Source organism: Panthera pardus, unplaced genomic scaffold (assembly GCF_024362965.1).
Source record: "Panthera pardus isolate Hobbes unplaced genomic scaffold, ASM2436296v1 HiC_scaffold_17, whole genome shotgun sequence".
Classification (NCBI taxonomy): domain Eukaryota; kingdom Metazoa; phylum Chordata; class Mammalia; order Carnivora; family Felidae; genus Panthera; species Panthera pardus.
The window spans coordinates 123,109,533-123,123,914 of NW_026526732.1; the positions used below are offsets into that span (position 1 = coordinate 123,109,533).

The window sequence follows — 14,382 nt, forward strand, 5'->3', positions numbered from 1 at the left end:
TCTTCCAAATCAGGCATTCTCAACTGGGATTGATTTTGCTCTCCAGGGGACACTTGGCAATATCTGGAGATGGTTTTGATGGGGACACCTAGGGGAGGGTGGGTGCTCCCGGCATCTAGGAAGGAGGCAAGGGTGCTGCTAACCATCCTACAACACACAGGCAACGCTCCTCAAAGACCTCTCAGTTCCACACCATGAGTAGTGCAAGTGTTCCATAGTGTTTATTCCTAGATTCTTTATTCTTTGCACTCATACACTCTTTGGGGGGTCATCTCATCTTCTGCTACTTAAAAAAGTTGTAGCTACACTCTAATGGCTCCCAAGTCTCTGTCTGTCGCTAGATGTCTCTTCTGAGCATAAAACTCGGATTTCAACCATTCTGTTGGACGTCTTCAGTGTGATAACCTACAGACAGCCCTTTTGTTTTGCTTTTTAAAACATTCTTTATTTAAAAATGTTTTTTAATGTTTATTTACTTTTGAGAGAGACAGAGCACGAGCGGGGGAGGGGCAGAGAGAGAGGGAGACACAGAATCTGAAAGAGGCTCCAGGCTCCGAGCTGTCAGCACAGAGCCCGACGCGGGGCTCGAACTCATGAACTGTGAGATCAAGACCTGAGTCCAACTTAGGCCATCCAGGGGCTTGGGCCACCCAGGTGCCCCCAGAATTTTTTATTTTAAAGAGAGAGAGAGAACACGCGAGTGAGCGAGAGGGGCAGGGGGAGAGAGACTTTTCCAAGCAGGCTCTGTGCTCAGCACAAAGCCTGATGTGAGGCTTGATCTCATGACCCTTGGGATCACGACCTGAGCCGAAATCAAGAGTCAGATGACCAACTGACTGAGCAATTTAAAAAAAAAAAAAATTCTCAATGGAGTGCCTGGGTGGCTCATTTGGTGGAGCGTCTGACTTCCGCTCAGGTCACCATCTCGCGGTTCATGGGTTCGAGCCCCGCGTCGGGCTCTGTGCTGACAGCTCGGAGCCTGGAGCCTGCTTCGGATTCTGTGTCTCCCTCTCTCTCTGCCCCTGCCCCGTTCGCACTCTGTCTCTCAAAAAATAAATACAGGTTAAAACAAATGTTTTTTTTAATAAAAAAATAAAAGAATTCTCAGCAAGGAAAAAAAAATGTTTATCATTGAACAACTAGTGTGAGCTATATCATCTTTTAATAAAAGGGGATTAAAATGAGTTTTTGTTCTGAAAGAACAAAGCACCGATTAGTGACGCACTGTGAGAGGAGACACAGTTTGGGATGCTGCTGAGGAAGAGAAACCCTAGAGTCGCTTAGGTCAGACCGATTCACCCCTAGCGAGCCTCGCAAAAGAGAAAGGGGGTCTTTGCGTTAAACAAGGACTTTCACCGTGAACTCCAGGCACTTCCCCCAGCGGTACCTCTTGTTGGCCAACACTTCCCGAAGAGTCTCCACTCCGTTATGCTTTAGAGCTCGCCAAGTCCCAGGTCGCGCTGCAGGGCGCTAATAAATATGCACTGAAATTCATTAATGTTTCTTTGAGTTTGAAGCCCCTGCCCCATATACTTTCCAGTTTCCCGGAGTGCTGAAACGGAACTGTTTCTCGTGAGATAGCTGATGGATATCGAATGAGGGTGTTTCCCAAACAAACTTCTTTTCTCCTGCCCCTGTGGCCCCCTCCCAGATGCCTTCTCTTCTGCGGGTTAGACCCCCGCCTCCCCTGCGGTGAACACACGTGTCCCTCTTCACCCCCTTGGAGGCTAACCCCAAACCAACCAACTACTTGCGTTTGGGAACGCCACCAGAGAGCAGCAAGCGCCCCTCTTCAAGAACAGCTGGCGTGTCGCTTTAGGAATACCCTGATGGGTCAGCAAGGGAGAGCCAGAGGCAGGAAGGCGAGAGAGTTTGGAAACCGGTCCCTCATGGGATCAGTCATGTGGGGAATTTGGAATTTTGCCCCGGAGTTTGTGCGTGCAGGGTGCTTTCCTGAATCGCTGTTATCTCCCAGGGAAACCAGCTGCCCACACATCGTGTCCTTTACTGACATCACGATGTGCTATCTGAGGGGAAGCGACGGTGGCCCGAGACACCGTGGCTCTTAAAGCAAGAGCAGATTCTCATGCTTCTGCAACTTTCTCTTTCGTGAAAAGAACAGTCTCCTCTCTCCAACTTGGAGCAGCTTTCTAGAGAGCTGCCCATCTGTCTATGTCTTAAAAACAAGTCTCCATGTGTGCTATCTGGAACCAGGCTCAGAAGCAAGGAGGAAGGGTGGATCACACTCCAATTCAGAGGAGGAGATGCAAAGAAGATACCGGACAAAACCTGGGGCTTTCCACCTGGCCCAATCCCAGAGCGGAGGGCCAAGGCCAGCAGACCCCAAGACGAACAAAGTACAGCGTCTGCTGGTTACATAGGTTTTGACTTCCTGCAGGGCTGCTGGCTCCTGGGTGCTGACACCCCTTTAGCTGAGTCTCCACGGTAGTCGTCGTGACGTTGACACCCTGAGCTTGTTCCCAGGCGTCCCATTTTCTCACGGGTTTCCCTGTGACCCACGACGTCCACTCTCAGGACCTGGGGTTCCGTCTGTAGCCGTGGCAAAGGATAAAGGTGATCGCCCAAAGAGGGATTGATGTGGCCCTGCGACCGTGGACACAGCCCGTTCTGCGGCCGCCCACGTCAGCTGCACCTGGCCTTCAGCTGCTGTCTTCTCCTTCCAGAACGCTGCGTGGTCTTGCCAGGAGAGGTGGAGGACGGCCCCTTCCTCTTCTGCCCCACTCCATCGTTCCACTGATCTGTGCATGAATGCCACAAACAGTCACGTGGCCGGAGAAGGGCAAGTAGTGGGTCGGGCGCTGGTGATGAAACGGGAATAGCCCTAAGCCTCGAGTCTTTTCTATCCCTGGGAGGTTTGGCCAGTGTCACGTGAGCACAGTGATGTGACTCTGATGTGAAGGAGCACGGGAGGTCCAGCTGTGGCCGGGAAGGGAACGTACTGGAGGTTTCAGGATGTGGCGAAGGCTCCCCGGAGGCAGCGATATCTACACCAAGCCCTGTAAGGTGAGAAGAAGGTGAAGGAGACGACGGAGGGGAGGGACATGTGTGTGATGTATCACTGTGGGTGGCAGAAGAGGGGCGAAGGCTGTACGTAGGGACAGCATGGCCTAGAGGTAAGGTGGGCGAGGCAACCAGATCATCGGGAGCTCTGTAGGCTGCACGAAGGACTTAATTCTACTTTGCAACACATACGTTCAAATCGAGGAAATCGATCAGAAAGCACTTATTAAGCAGAGGAGGGAGGCGTCCTGAAAAAGTAGATGAGATCTTTGCCCTCAAAGAGTTGATAATCTGATGACACCAGGGGAAGAAAATTGACCGTGGAAACACGAAAGTGACAGCGTAAGAAACAGAACGGAATGGAACTGAGCACCGCAGGGCGGAGGGCAGCCCCAAAGAGCTGTGGGAGGGACAGGAGCGTGCGCACCTCGTGCAAAGGCAGGATGTGACATGGGTGTGGCGTGGCCGGGGCATGGGCCCCAGAAGTTGCAGAAAGGGCTGCGTGCTCAGCTCCGAGAGGCGGGCTGGCTTCTCCTTTGCAGTAAGGGGCTGTCGTTGTTACCACTGACTGAAATCCTCCAAGCATTTAGATCTCTGTGTCACCAACTGGGGTAGAATACCTCCGCTCCAGCCTCTCAGCACAGAATAAAATACGGGCTGTTGTCCGACTCATAAGGGGAACAAAACCAACCAAAAACACCCCAGGGGGGGACAGGGTATTTATGGGAGTCGATCTACTACTCTGATCATGAGAAGCCTAATTACACAATATTATCTCCTTACGGGCAGAGTCCCCGCCTAGAGATTCTGTTTTATTATTTTGCTTTCAGATCTTATCAGTTTATGGAACCTAGATCTCTGACCTGTTCTGCGTCGGGGACACCACCTACTAGTGGAAAATGTTAGTGGAACAATTTGCTTTCCCCTAAACACGGACAAACGAGAAAAGAGACTGTTCGTTCCATCTCTCTCTTTTTACTTCGGTTGTCTGGCAACCTATTGCTGAGTTTCAATCTCAGTAAGAGCAGCCCAGCAAAGCTCTGGTTGGTAGATCTGCATTTCAGTGCCTCCTAGGTCCTGATTTTCCTTCATGTCTCCTCATGGTAAGGCGGGTGCTTTGGGTTGCAAGGCATCTCAAAGGTGTGTGGGGCTGGTCGGGAGAGAAGCATTCTAGAGCTCAGCAAATGGAGGGGGAAAAGAAAGGAAGTCTAGGGAAGGAAACAGAATGATGAGGAGATTGGTTTGAGTCAAAGGAGGGGGGAGCCTGTTGAGAAGCTGTGGAAAATCAGAGATGAGATGAGATCAGGAGTTTAAACAGTGGACCCCAGGCAGCAGGGAGCTGCAGAAGGCTTTTTGAGCAGAAGTAGCAACATGAAACTTGTTTTAGGAAGGTTAGTCTAATTGCAATGTTGAGTATGTACAAGAAAGGGTAAAGCTGGGGGGGGGGGTGATGCTGGGGAAGATAAAAGGATATAGACAGCCATGGGATGAATTGGAAAGGAAAAGTGTATCAAGTTTGGGTAGAAAACATGAAGAAGTGGGTCGGTGATTACAGCAGGTGTCTAGGGTGTTGTTATTGCCAGAGAGAATTAAACGAGAGGAAGGGATTTGGGTGCTTTGGAGAGGTACTGAGAGAGAGAACAGGAAAAGGCAAATATATATCCCTAGATTGTAGAGTCCTAAGATCCCAGATCTTTCTTTTCGTCCTACCCTTAACTGGATAGAGTCTAAACAGGCACCTCTTCACCAGGCTGGATGCTGTCAAAGCCAAGTAGCTTCCTATCAGAAGATCTGCTGCTCTGAGCTGTTGGCCAAACTCCATGTTAACCCAAGGGACAACAGTGTAGTAAGTGAGAAATCACTTAGAAACCCTCTTCAGAAGATTTACAAATGTATCACTTAACTCTCTGTTCAAGCCATGTATGAGTTCATAAATAACACCATGCTTTTTTTTTTTGCTCAGCCCAGTGGAGCATTTACTTCTCTTTCCAGGTCAGTAAAGACTATTCACATTGCTCCCAAGCTTTTGTTATGAAAATTTTCAAACCAAGTGCAGTTGAAAGAATTTTTGCAGTGATCCGCTATAATACCTGCCACTTGGATTCTACTATTTGTAGTTCACTGGATTTGCTTTACCCCAAATCTGTGCATCTGCCCATCCATCAACTCATCTTAGTTTTGGTATATTTCAGAGTAAATTGCAAACATCACTACTCTTCCTTGGTAAATAAGACTACTGGTGTTTAACTTCTGTGTCTGGAGTTTTGCCACGCTGGGCTGTGTCAGCCCACCCAGGAAGACCACGAAGATCAAAGGCAAACCCGTGGCTCTTTCTGTGGGTGGTTTATCTTCCCAATCCCCCTCCCTAGGCATTTGAACATTGGCTCTTTAATTATAGTGGTGCCTACCTTGTGCACTTGACTTTCTAGAAAGTGGGAAAGGGACTTTTTACAAATCCAATGGCAGTGTCTTCTATTCTCTGGTATTTGAGGCTGAAAAGACACCTACAGGCAGTGTAGGTGGAACACTTTATAAAAAGGAAAAGAAAGAAAGAAAGAAAGAAAGAAAGAGAAAGAAAGAAAGAAAGAAAGAAAAGTTTGGAAGGGAGAAAGAAAGAAAGAGAAAGAGGAAGGAAGGGAAGGGAAGTAAGGAAAGGAAGAAAGAAAGAAAGAAAGAAAGAAAGAAAGAAAGAAAGAAAGAAAAAGAAAAGAAAGAGGAAGAAAGGAAAGGAAAGGAAAGGAAAGGAAAGGAAAGGAAAGGTATAACCTATGTCTACGTTTCTGGATTTTCGTGTATCCGATGGATTTAAAGCAAAATTGTAACTGTAACAACATAGGGGCCAGAAAGAATACAGATGGTCTCTGCTTTTGGATACAAAATATTTCCAGGGAGACCTTCACCATTGTCCCAACCTGTGGGTGTCAGAGTCAGAAATTACAGTGGTGAGGAAGGAGGCAAAAGTTTTTCGCTGGCAAATAAATGGTAGTTATTGAAATCAGAGATGGTCTTACAAGGATTTACAAAACAATTATTACTGTGTGTTTTTACCACATGGAGTTTGCGAGCTTAAGGAACATGACCCAGCAGTGTAATAACAAGCCCGAGTATAATAGCATTCTATTAAGGTTTGTTTTGCCTCCTTTTCCATGTCTGCTGTATTTACATTTAAGTTTTAATGGATGTTTTGGCCATGTGTTTGCCCCTGAGGAGATTTTGTAAAGGCTTTTGTGTTTTTTTAATACAGAAGAAGTGTTATATTTAATGCATAGTAAGCAAAAAATACCCTGAATGTCCCCAGAAATGAGATCTTGCTGGTGCAATAAAACTTCATCTTTCTTTAAGTTTATTTATTTATTTTGATATAGAGCGTGTGGGGGAGGAGCAGAGAGAGAGGGAGAGAGACAAAATCTTAAGCAGGCACAGAGCCTGACACGGGGATCTGTCTCACGAACTGTGAGATCATGACCTGAGCCGAAATCGAGAGTTGGACACTTGGGGCGCCTGGGTGGCTCAGTCAGTTAGGCGTCTGACTTTGGCTCGGGTCATGATCTCAACGCTCCCGAGTTCGAGCCCCACGTTGGGCTCTGTGCTGACAGCTCAGAGCCTGGGGCCTGCTTTGGATTCTGGGTCTCCCTCTCTCTCTGCCCCTCCCCTGCTTGTGCTCTGTCTCTGTCTCTCAAAATTAAATAAACTTAAAAAAAAAAAAGTTAAAAAAAAAAAGAATTGGACGCTTAACTGACTGAGCCACCCCGGCACCCCTAAAACTTCATTTAAAATTATCAATCCATTAGCACCATAAACAAACCAAAGACATTGTTTTAGAGACTTGGGGGAAAGGACCTCAGTTTAGAGTCAGTGTAAGGAACTGATTCTAAGATTTCAGCGTTGCCTGAACAGAGGGAAGGAGGCGAACACTGATAAGAACACAAAGCGGGCGATATTACGGAAGCTCATTGTGAGAAACAGCTTCTGAAGGACAAAGTCTCTCAATGACCAGTCCAAGAGGCTAGAAGCAGCCGTGTCTATCTTGATCAACTCAAATCAACACGAGAGCCAGTCCAACAAGGAAATGAAACAGAGGAAAAAGGCAGAGACCGTATTTTTAAGCGTTACCTGCTTTTCAAAATGTGGAGGCTCCCTGAATCCTTTCACTGGAGAAAATTAAGTGCTCTTGCCCCTCGAGGATCTTAGAGATAAGAGTGGGACCATCCTAGGCTTATGGATTTAGGGCTTGGAGCCTGCATGACTGTGATGGAAACCTGGGGGCTCCATGGGTTATCTCGGGGATTAAGGCTTGCTTCTTTCTCCAGAATCAGGCAAATGCATCTGATTATACCCGTAGCCTCAAAAACAGGGAAGCTCTTGGGGCGCCAAGGTGGCTCAGTCGGTTGAGCGTTTGACTTCAGCTCAGGTCGTGATCTCGCAGTCAGTGAGTTTGAGCCCCGCGTTGGGCTCTATGCTGACAGCTCAGAGCCTGGAACCTGTGTCTCCCTCTCTCTCTTCCCCTCCCTCCACTCATGCTCTGTCTCTGTCTCTCTGTCAAAAATAAATAAACATTAAAAAAAATTTTTTTTAAACCTAACAGGATAGCTCTTTATAACAGCTCCGTAGCTCCCTGGGCGGGGGGGAAGTGAGTAAAAGTAAATGCTCCTTATGTTTCATGTTGCCACTCGTGTAACCTTGTAAGAATGCTCTGTGCGCTGGTAAATTTAAGTTCTTGTGGCCAAGGCTATTTTGCAACAAGGTATCTAAAATGCTTTACCAATAGGGGTGCCTGGGTGGCTCAGTCCCTTGAGGGTCTGACTCTTGATTACGTCTCAGGCCATGACCTCCTGGTTTTGTGAGTTGGAGCCCCGTGTAGGGCTCTGCGTTGACAGTGTGGAGCCTGCTTGGGGTTCTCTCTCTCTCCCTCTCTGCCCCTCTCCTGCTCACATTCTCTCTGTCTTTCTCTCTTTCTCTCATACAAACATTTGGGGCACCTGGGTGGCTCAGCCGGTTGGGCGTCCGACTTCGGCTCAGGTCATGATCTCACCATCTGTGGGTTCGAGCCCTGCGTCCGGCTCTGTGCAGACCGCCCGGAGCCTGGAGCCTGCTTGGGATTCTGTGTCTCCCTCGCTCTCTGCCCCTCCCCCGCTCACGCTCTGTCTCTCTCTCTCAAAATAAACATTCCAAACATTTTTTAAAAAGTAACCATTAACATTTTTTTAAAATAAAAATTGAAAGATAAAATGCTTTAATATCCTAATTCTTAAATCCCTGTCTCAGGCTTAGCATTACGTCTGCAAGAGATTCAGACCAAAGTGGGCGTTCCACTGAGGACAGGAGACAAAGGCATAATTTGGTAGAGAAGGATGGGGAAAGAGCAGCACTGTCCTTTTAACCAATGCATTTGGAACGAGATATTCAAGGGAAAACTGTACCAAAATGATGGCTAGTTGACAAGGGAAGATCATTTCACTGCATCCTCTCTGTGAGCACGTACTATTGTTTCAGCCCATGATGTTTTTGTTTACTCTGGAAGGAAATATTTTACCCCCTCTGAGATAATTAATTTTTGTCAGTTTCACTGTTTATAAGGGAAACTGAGAAACTGTTAATTGAAATACAGAATGAGTCACTGTTTTCAGTAATTTTTGGCAGTGTTCTAATTTGTGTCAATCCCAGCCTAATTATTAGATTTTTTGGAAGCAGAAAGCATATTTGATTTTTCTCTTCCTGAGTTGTTTTTTCTTCCTCAGAGGAAAAAAAAAAAAAATCACGCGCAGCCTGATAAAGGTTATACAATGTATATGAACGCGAGGTGAAATACCAGGACGTTTGAAACAGCAGGAGGTGTATTGTATCACGCTTGTCTCCTCACGGTAGCTCCATGTTTAGAAAGCTCTCAGACGGCCGTCTTCCTCCTATCCCCCAGCTCCGGCCAAAAAATGTGATTCTTTTAAAGACCTTTTAGCTGGTATTAAGCCACAGTATATGGCCCGTCACTAATGACATCACCGAGGTAAACTTCCCAGAAGTCATCAGGGAGAAGTCATTTGGAAATCCAATTGAATGTCACTTGCAAAGGGCAGGCTTCTAGACGAGGTGACCAGTCATGCATTCCTGAGTTATTTGTTGCAAGAGCATTAATCACTACGAACTCATTTGCTCCTAATGCGAACGCACTACATTATTCCCCGGGAATTCTGTTCCAAATGATCGTTAATGTAGAGAATGGAAGCTGCTGACGACAGACAGGGTTAATAAAATCTGTCAGATCAATGGCCAGTATAATGGGACTGTTAATGCTTCCTAATAGAAGCCGGATCTTCCTGGCTGCGGCAGAGGGAGGGCGGGTGGAGAGGCAGGTGGCCGTGCTGGGCAGACAAGCCCCGTCTCTTGCCTCCCGAGGTGGCCTCTGGGTGAAAAGATCATTGACGGCAGTCACGGGGCGTAGCCAGGGCTCGGAGGTGGCCACGGCTGGGAGCATAGGCAACCACCGTGGGCTGGGGAGGGAGCCACAGGGTGGCCACAGGGACCGCCGTGCTACCCTCTTCCAGCTGCTTGCACGCCTGCATCTGAACACCTGGTGCTGTGGGCAGCCCAGAACCTCCCTTCAGCCACACTGGGCCACCAAGGGGATGAAGGACAGCGGTCACAGTGATAATGGTGGCAATCCCAGCTAACACTCACTGGAAGTGCTCAGGGGCGGAGGGCGAAGCCCTTTAGACGCTCTACCCCTCATCCTCAGGGTGGTGTTCCCTGTGACATGTGGACTGGCTATTCTCCATCGTATAGCTTAGGAAGCTGAAGTTCAGGTTCAAGTCATGAGCCCAAGGTCAGATCTGAAAGTTCGTGCCTGCAACCACGATGCACTTTATTAGAGGGAGAGACGCAGAAACTATAGCCGAAAATCAGACCAGAGAAAGATGTGGGGTATGCCAATTGGCCTACGTGTCTTTCCACTTGTACATGCAACCCGTCAGTAAGTTCAGGACCATCCTGGGGCAAAGTCTATCAAAGCTGTAGCATGGGGACGCCGGGCAGGGGGGTTGGGGGGGCTCAGTCAGTTGAGCGTCCGACTCTTGATTTCGGCTCAGGTCATGATGGGTTGTGGGATGGAACCCTGAATGGGGCTGAGTGCGGAGCCTCCTGGAGATTCTCTGTCTCCTTCTGCCCCTCTCCCCCACTTGTGCTCTCTCTCTCCTCTCTCTCTCTCTGATATTAAAAAAAAAAAAAAAAATTGTATATATAAAAGCTATAGCTTGTCTGCAACACTGTTCCTCTAAGCTTTGCTACTAACATGAGGGAACCCGGGGCCTGGAAGAGGCCTAATTACTTTGCACCAACCAACTGCAGCCTTGTCAGGGCCCCAGGAGGCCCTCTCTGCCCAGCAATGCCCTCTTATTAAGATTTGTTCCTTCTCCTTCCACCCCTACCGCATAAAAACTTGCCACATTTCTTGTCATCTGCGGGTCTGGATCTCCTGACCGTACCCTCCCTAGTTCAGGTAGAGTGAGAAGAAACTGTGGTCTTCTGGAGATGCCTCTGAGCACGACGCAGACATGACTGAGAGCAAAGGCCACCCAGAGCCGGCACCCAGGGCCCCAGCCACACAGCCGGGCATGGGAGCACGGTGATATGGGCCCCGTGACATCTCTAAGCCCCAGCGACTATTGCCTTGGGGATCAGGAATGGGAATGAGTTGGGGTTTACAAGCGGAGCCTGAGGACACGAGAGGCTACCAAGAGCCGAGGCGATCGGGGACCGGGGATGAAAGGGGAGTGATAGCTGTACGTGTGAAAATATATATACATGAAATACTCACACTACTAGATGTTCCCAGTAAGCAGTATTCTCCACCACCCCACCCCCAGATCTTACGAGTACACATCGTAAGTGCCAGACTACATGGAGCGGGATACAAATGCAGTGGAATTGGGTGAGAGAAATTAGCAAGAGGAAAATTCAGAGACAGCATCGTGGAAGATTGTCTTGGCTGTGAAGAACATGAATGATTAGAATACAGGGAGAGAAGGCATTCCACACGGAGAGTCGGGGCATGAACAGAAGTGTGAGGGTGGGAACTAGCACGCTGAGTGCAAAGGGGAATGGAGGAAACAGCTTTGTTCTAGTGAAGGAGTGTGTGTGGGTGGGTGTGTAAGAGTGTGTGTGTGGGGGTGGGTGGGTGGGTGGGAAGAGAAGAGCAGAGAGCAATAAGCAGGAGCAGAGAAGGTGCTAGAACATTACAAAGAGCCTTGGTGGCCAGACAACGGAGTTTGGACCAGTATGGCAGGCAGTAGGGAGCCATTGGAGGCTCTTGGGCATCTAAGGAGCATGAGGCGAGCCAAGTTTGGGGAAGTTTCAGCTGGTAGTTGCATGAGAAGGTAGATTGGAAAGGAAGGAGAGAACTGGGGGCATGGCAGGCCGCCGGGGCTGTCTGACGTGACGATTTATCACTTCTTCTCCTCCAGCACACATCCATACTACCCTTCTCGCTGGTTGAAGTCATCCTCAGGCCACACTGCTACCCACTGAAGAAGAAAGGACTCACCTTGTTGGCTGTGGCCAGCCTTGCTTACATCAGCAGGTATGCATCGCAGAGAGGAAATCTCCTTAGACTTTTCTTTCAAGACTCTGGATACCCCAGAAGCAGCACTCTGTTCTATAGGAGTGCCTCCATCTTGGGTTAACAGGGATTTAACCATCATTACATCGTTAGGCAGGATAGATTCTTACTGTCTGATGTGGACCCTCACGGGAACGTCACTTGTGCCAGAGTGCACAGGTGTGAGTCCACAGGGAGCAGTTGCACACTCCTCTCTCTGTCTCGTGAAGAAGTCATCATTGCACAGCTATGCATGTTACTCCCCCCAAGAAAATATTGATCGTTGGTTCCGTTTGCAATTAAAAAGGCATTTGATGGCTCGGGCATGCTCCTTTGGCCCGTTTCTGTTGCCTGTATCTTTAGGGGCTTATTTGCATCAACATCTGGCACCAGAGCTCCTACGGGGCGTTGGGGCAATTTCCCAGCGCCTTGCAGACCAGCCACGCTGGAGGCACGGGAGAGCTGGCCTAGACTTCATTATTCAACTACCTGCTGCCACCAATACTCAGGAACGCTGCCCAATGGTCTGTCATCAAGGGAAAAGGCTTGGCCTTCCACCCAATGACTAGAACCGCCCCCCCCTTCCCATGCTGTCGCCTTCTCATCCACTACCGTATCTTGCTCTACAGACAGGGGCATGCCAAGCATGATCCCTGCAGATCAGAAGCTAATCTTGCTGTTCCTTCTCCAGTCTAGACTCATCTAAGCCGTTTGTGTCTGACAGTCTGGGTAATCCCCCAATCCCTCCTTATATATGGAGGTTCAATTAAGTATAGGGCTCTGCTGGAGGTAGCAGCCAGAATGAGAGCACATTCCATAGGACGTTGCTTGTTTCATTGGTTTTGCCGTCCTTTGCTTCAGAGCCCATAACCTTTGTGCCCAGAACTCAGATGATGGCTCCTCCCGTGCCTTTTGTGTCCTTCTGGAATGTATGTCCCTCCTCCCCTGCTGCACCTCTCCTTCTCTGAGTGCCCCACATCTTTCTTGCTTCTTTTCTTTTGAAGAAAGAAAGTACTTGCTCAATAAATCTACCTTAGAACTCTACACTGGTCTCCACTCTGGGGCCTTTACTTTTTTTTTTTTTTAGAGACAGAGAGCATGAGCAGGGGAGGAGTAGAGAAAGAGAGAAGGAATCCCAAGCAGGCTCCACATCTATCCCAGATCCTGACACGGGGCTCAATTGTATGGCTGTCAGATCACGACCTGAGCTGAAATCAAGTCAGAGGCTTAACTGAGCCACCCAGGCACTCCTGGGGTCCTTGCACTTTAACAAAGGACACTTTTAGGGAACAGGTGATGGTTGGACACCTGCTGGCAGTTGATTCTGGAGCACAGTGTCGAGAAGGATTCTGAGACCCTACAAAAAAGAGTTTTGTCATCCTTAGCAATATCTGTCCATAGTGTAAGAATGGCAGGTGGGAAGATACATGCCAGGTACTTAGCATATCTGGCTTAACCCATAGGACTAAATCCCTAAAGATAGAATATCTGGATCCTGAGGTTGGGTAAGAGTATGTATATATCAAGATATTTTCTCGTATTATTATGTGTGGACCCGAAGCAGGGTGGCCCCTGGCAGATTATCCACACGAATTTCCATACTTTTGCCTTTTTGGGCGGACTTTCATCGGATTGAGTTCTCCTTGCTGAGTGTAACTTTTGGAGTTTATATATACGGTAGCATCTTTGGTCTGTTAACTTCTTCCACCTAACGACTTGGAAGGCGGTCACCCATCGTCACACCTGACTTTTGCCCTCTTATCTTCAGAGACCAAGAGGGTAGAAAAGCACCTAACGCCACTGGTATCTTGGGGAGTAATTGTGGCGGCCGCAAAGATGAGAAGCAGCAGTCAAGAGAGCTTAGCTTGTCGGTGGAGAAAAGAGTTGCAATGAGATGGGGGTCCGGTGCGAGAGTATCATGTGTCCATTCGATTATTCATCAGTGCCAGGCACTGTGTTAACCAACTGAAGACACAGAGGTGTGCAAGGCACCATGCTGCTTTCAGCGTCTGAGAGACAGGAAATTGCCCACAAGGACAACAGGGTGAGGGGACTATAATAAGAGGAAGCACAGGGTGCTGTGGGTGCCCAGGAAGGATGTTGAGAGCTGGCTTCGGCAGGGAATTGATGTCCCAGCTGAGACCCAAAGAATGAGAAGGAATAAGTCAAGACAGACATGGGAAAGATCTTCACACAGAGGGAACAGCATCTGCAAAGGGCTGGAGTTGCTGAGGGTAGGGCTGAATTGGAGGACAGGAAAAGCCGGCTCATGAATTCACATCAGTGAATCTGGACTGTAGGAGGTAAGGGCTTGTCTGTGGGAAAGTTTTAGGCGGAGGAGTAAATGACTGATTGGAAAGATGACTCTGGAGGAAATTAAAGAAGAACAAGACGGGGAGACCAATTAGTGGCACTTGTGGTAGCTGGAAAGAATGGATGTTAGCCAACCGATGACAATATCGGTCAATCTGCAAACGGAATCAGAGAGGGCGAGTGATGGAAGTGACTGGGAGGTCATCTAGCACCGAAGGCCTGAAGCCTCACAGATTAAATGACATGCCCCAGGTCCTGTGGCTGGGGAAAAGTTGAAGCTGGGACTTACACTCCAGGCTCCCGTTTCCAAATCCAGTTCGCTTTCCGCCGTCTCCACACGGCCGGAGATTTGCTCAGCTCCCCGCGTGAGCAAAACACTCTGCAAAGTGAGCTGGGGGGTGAGCATGAGCCGAAGCTTAACCTCATTTCCACGGTCGAAAAACTTCGGTGATGTCGTTGTT

General features: G+C 48.5%; 1 protein-coding gene across 2 annotated transcripts in view; it reads left to right on the forward strand.

Annotated features, from left to right (window-relative positions):
- Positions 1 to 14,382, forward strand: part of ADTRP (androgen dependent TFPI regulating protein) — a 66,161-nt gene that overhangs the window by 31,588 nt on the left and 20,191 nt on the right. For both annotated transcript variants that reach the window (XM_019420114.2, XM_053904908.1), the window contains one exon: positions 11,475 to 11,590. In XM_019420114.2, coding sequence (XP_019275659.1) covers positions 11,475 to 11,590 — 116 coding nt within the window. The remainder of the gene's footprint in view (positions 1 to 11,474; positions 11,591 to 14,382) is intronic.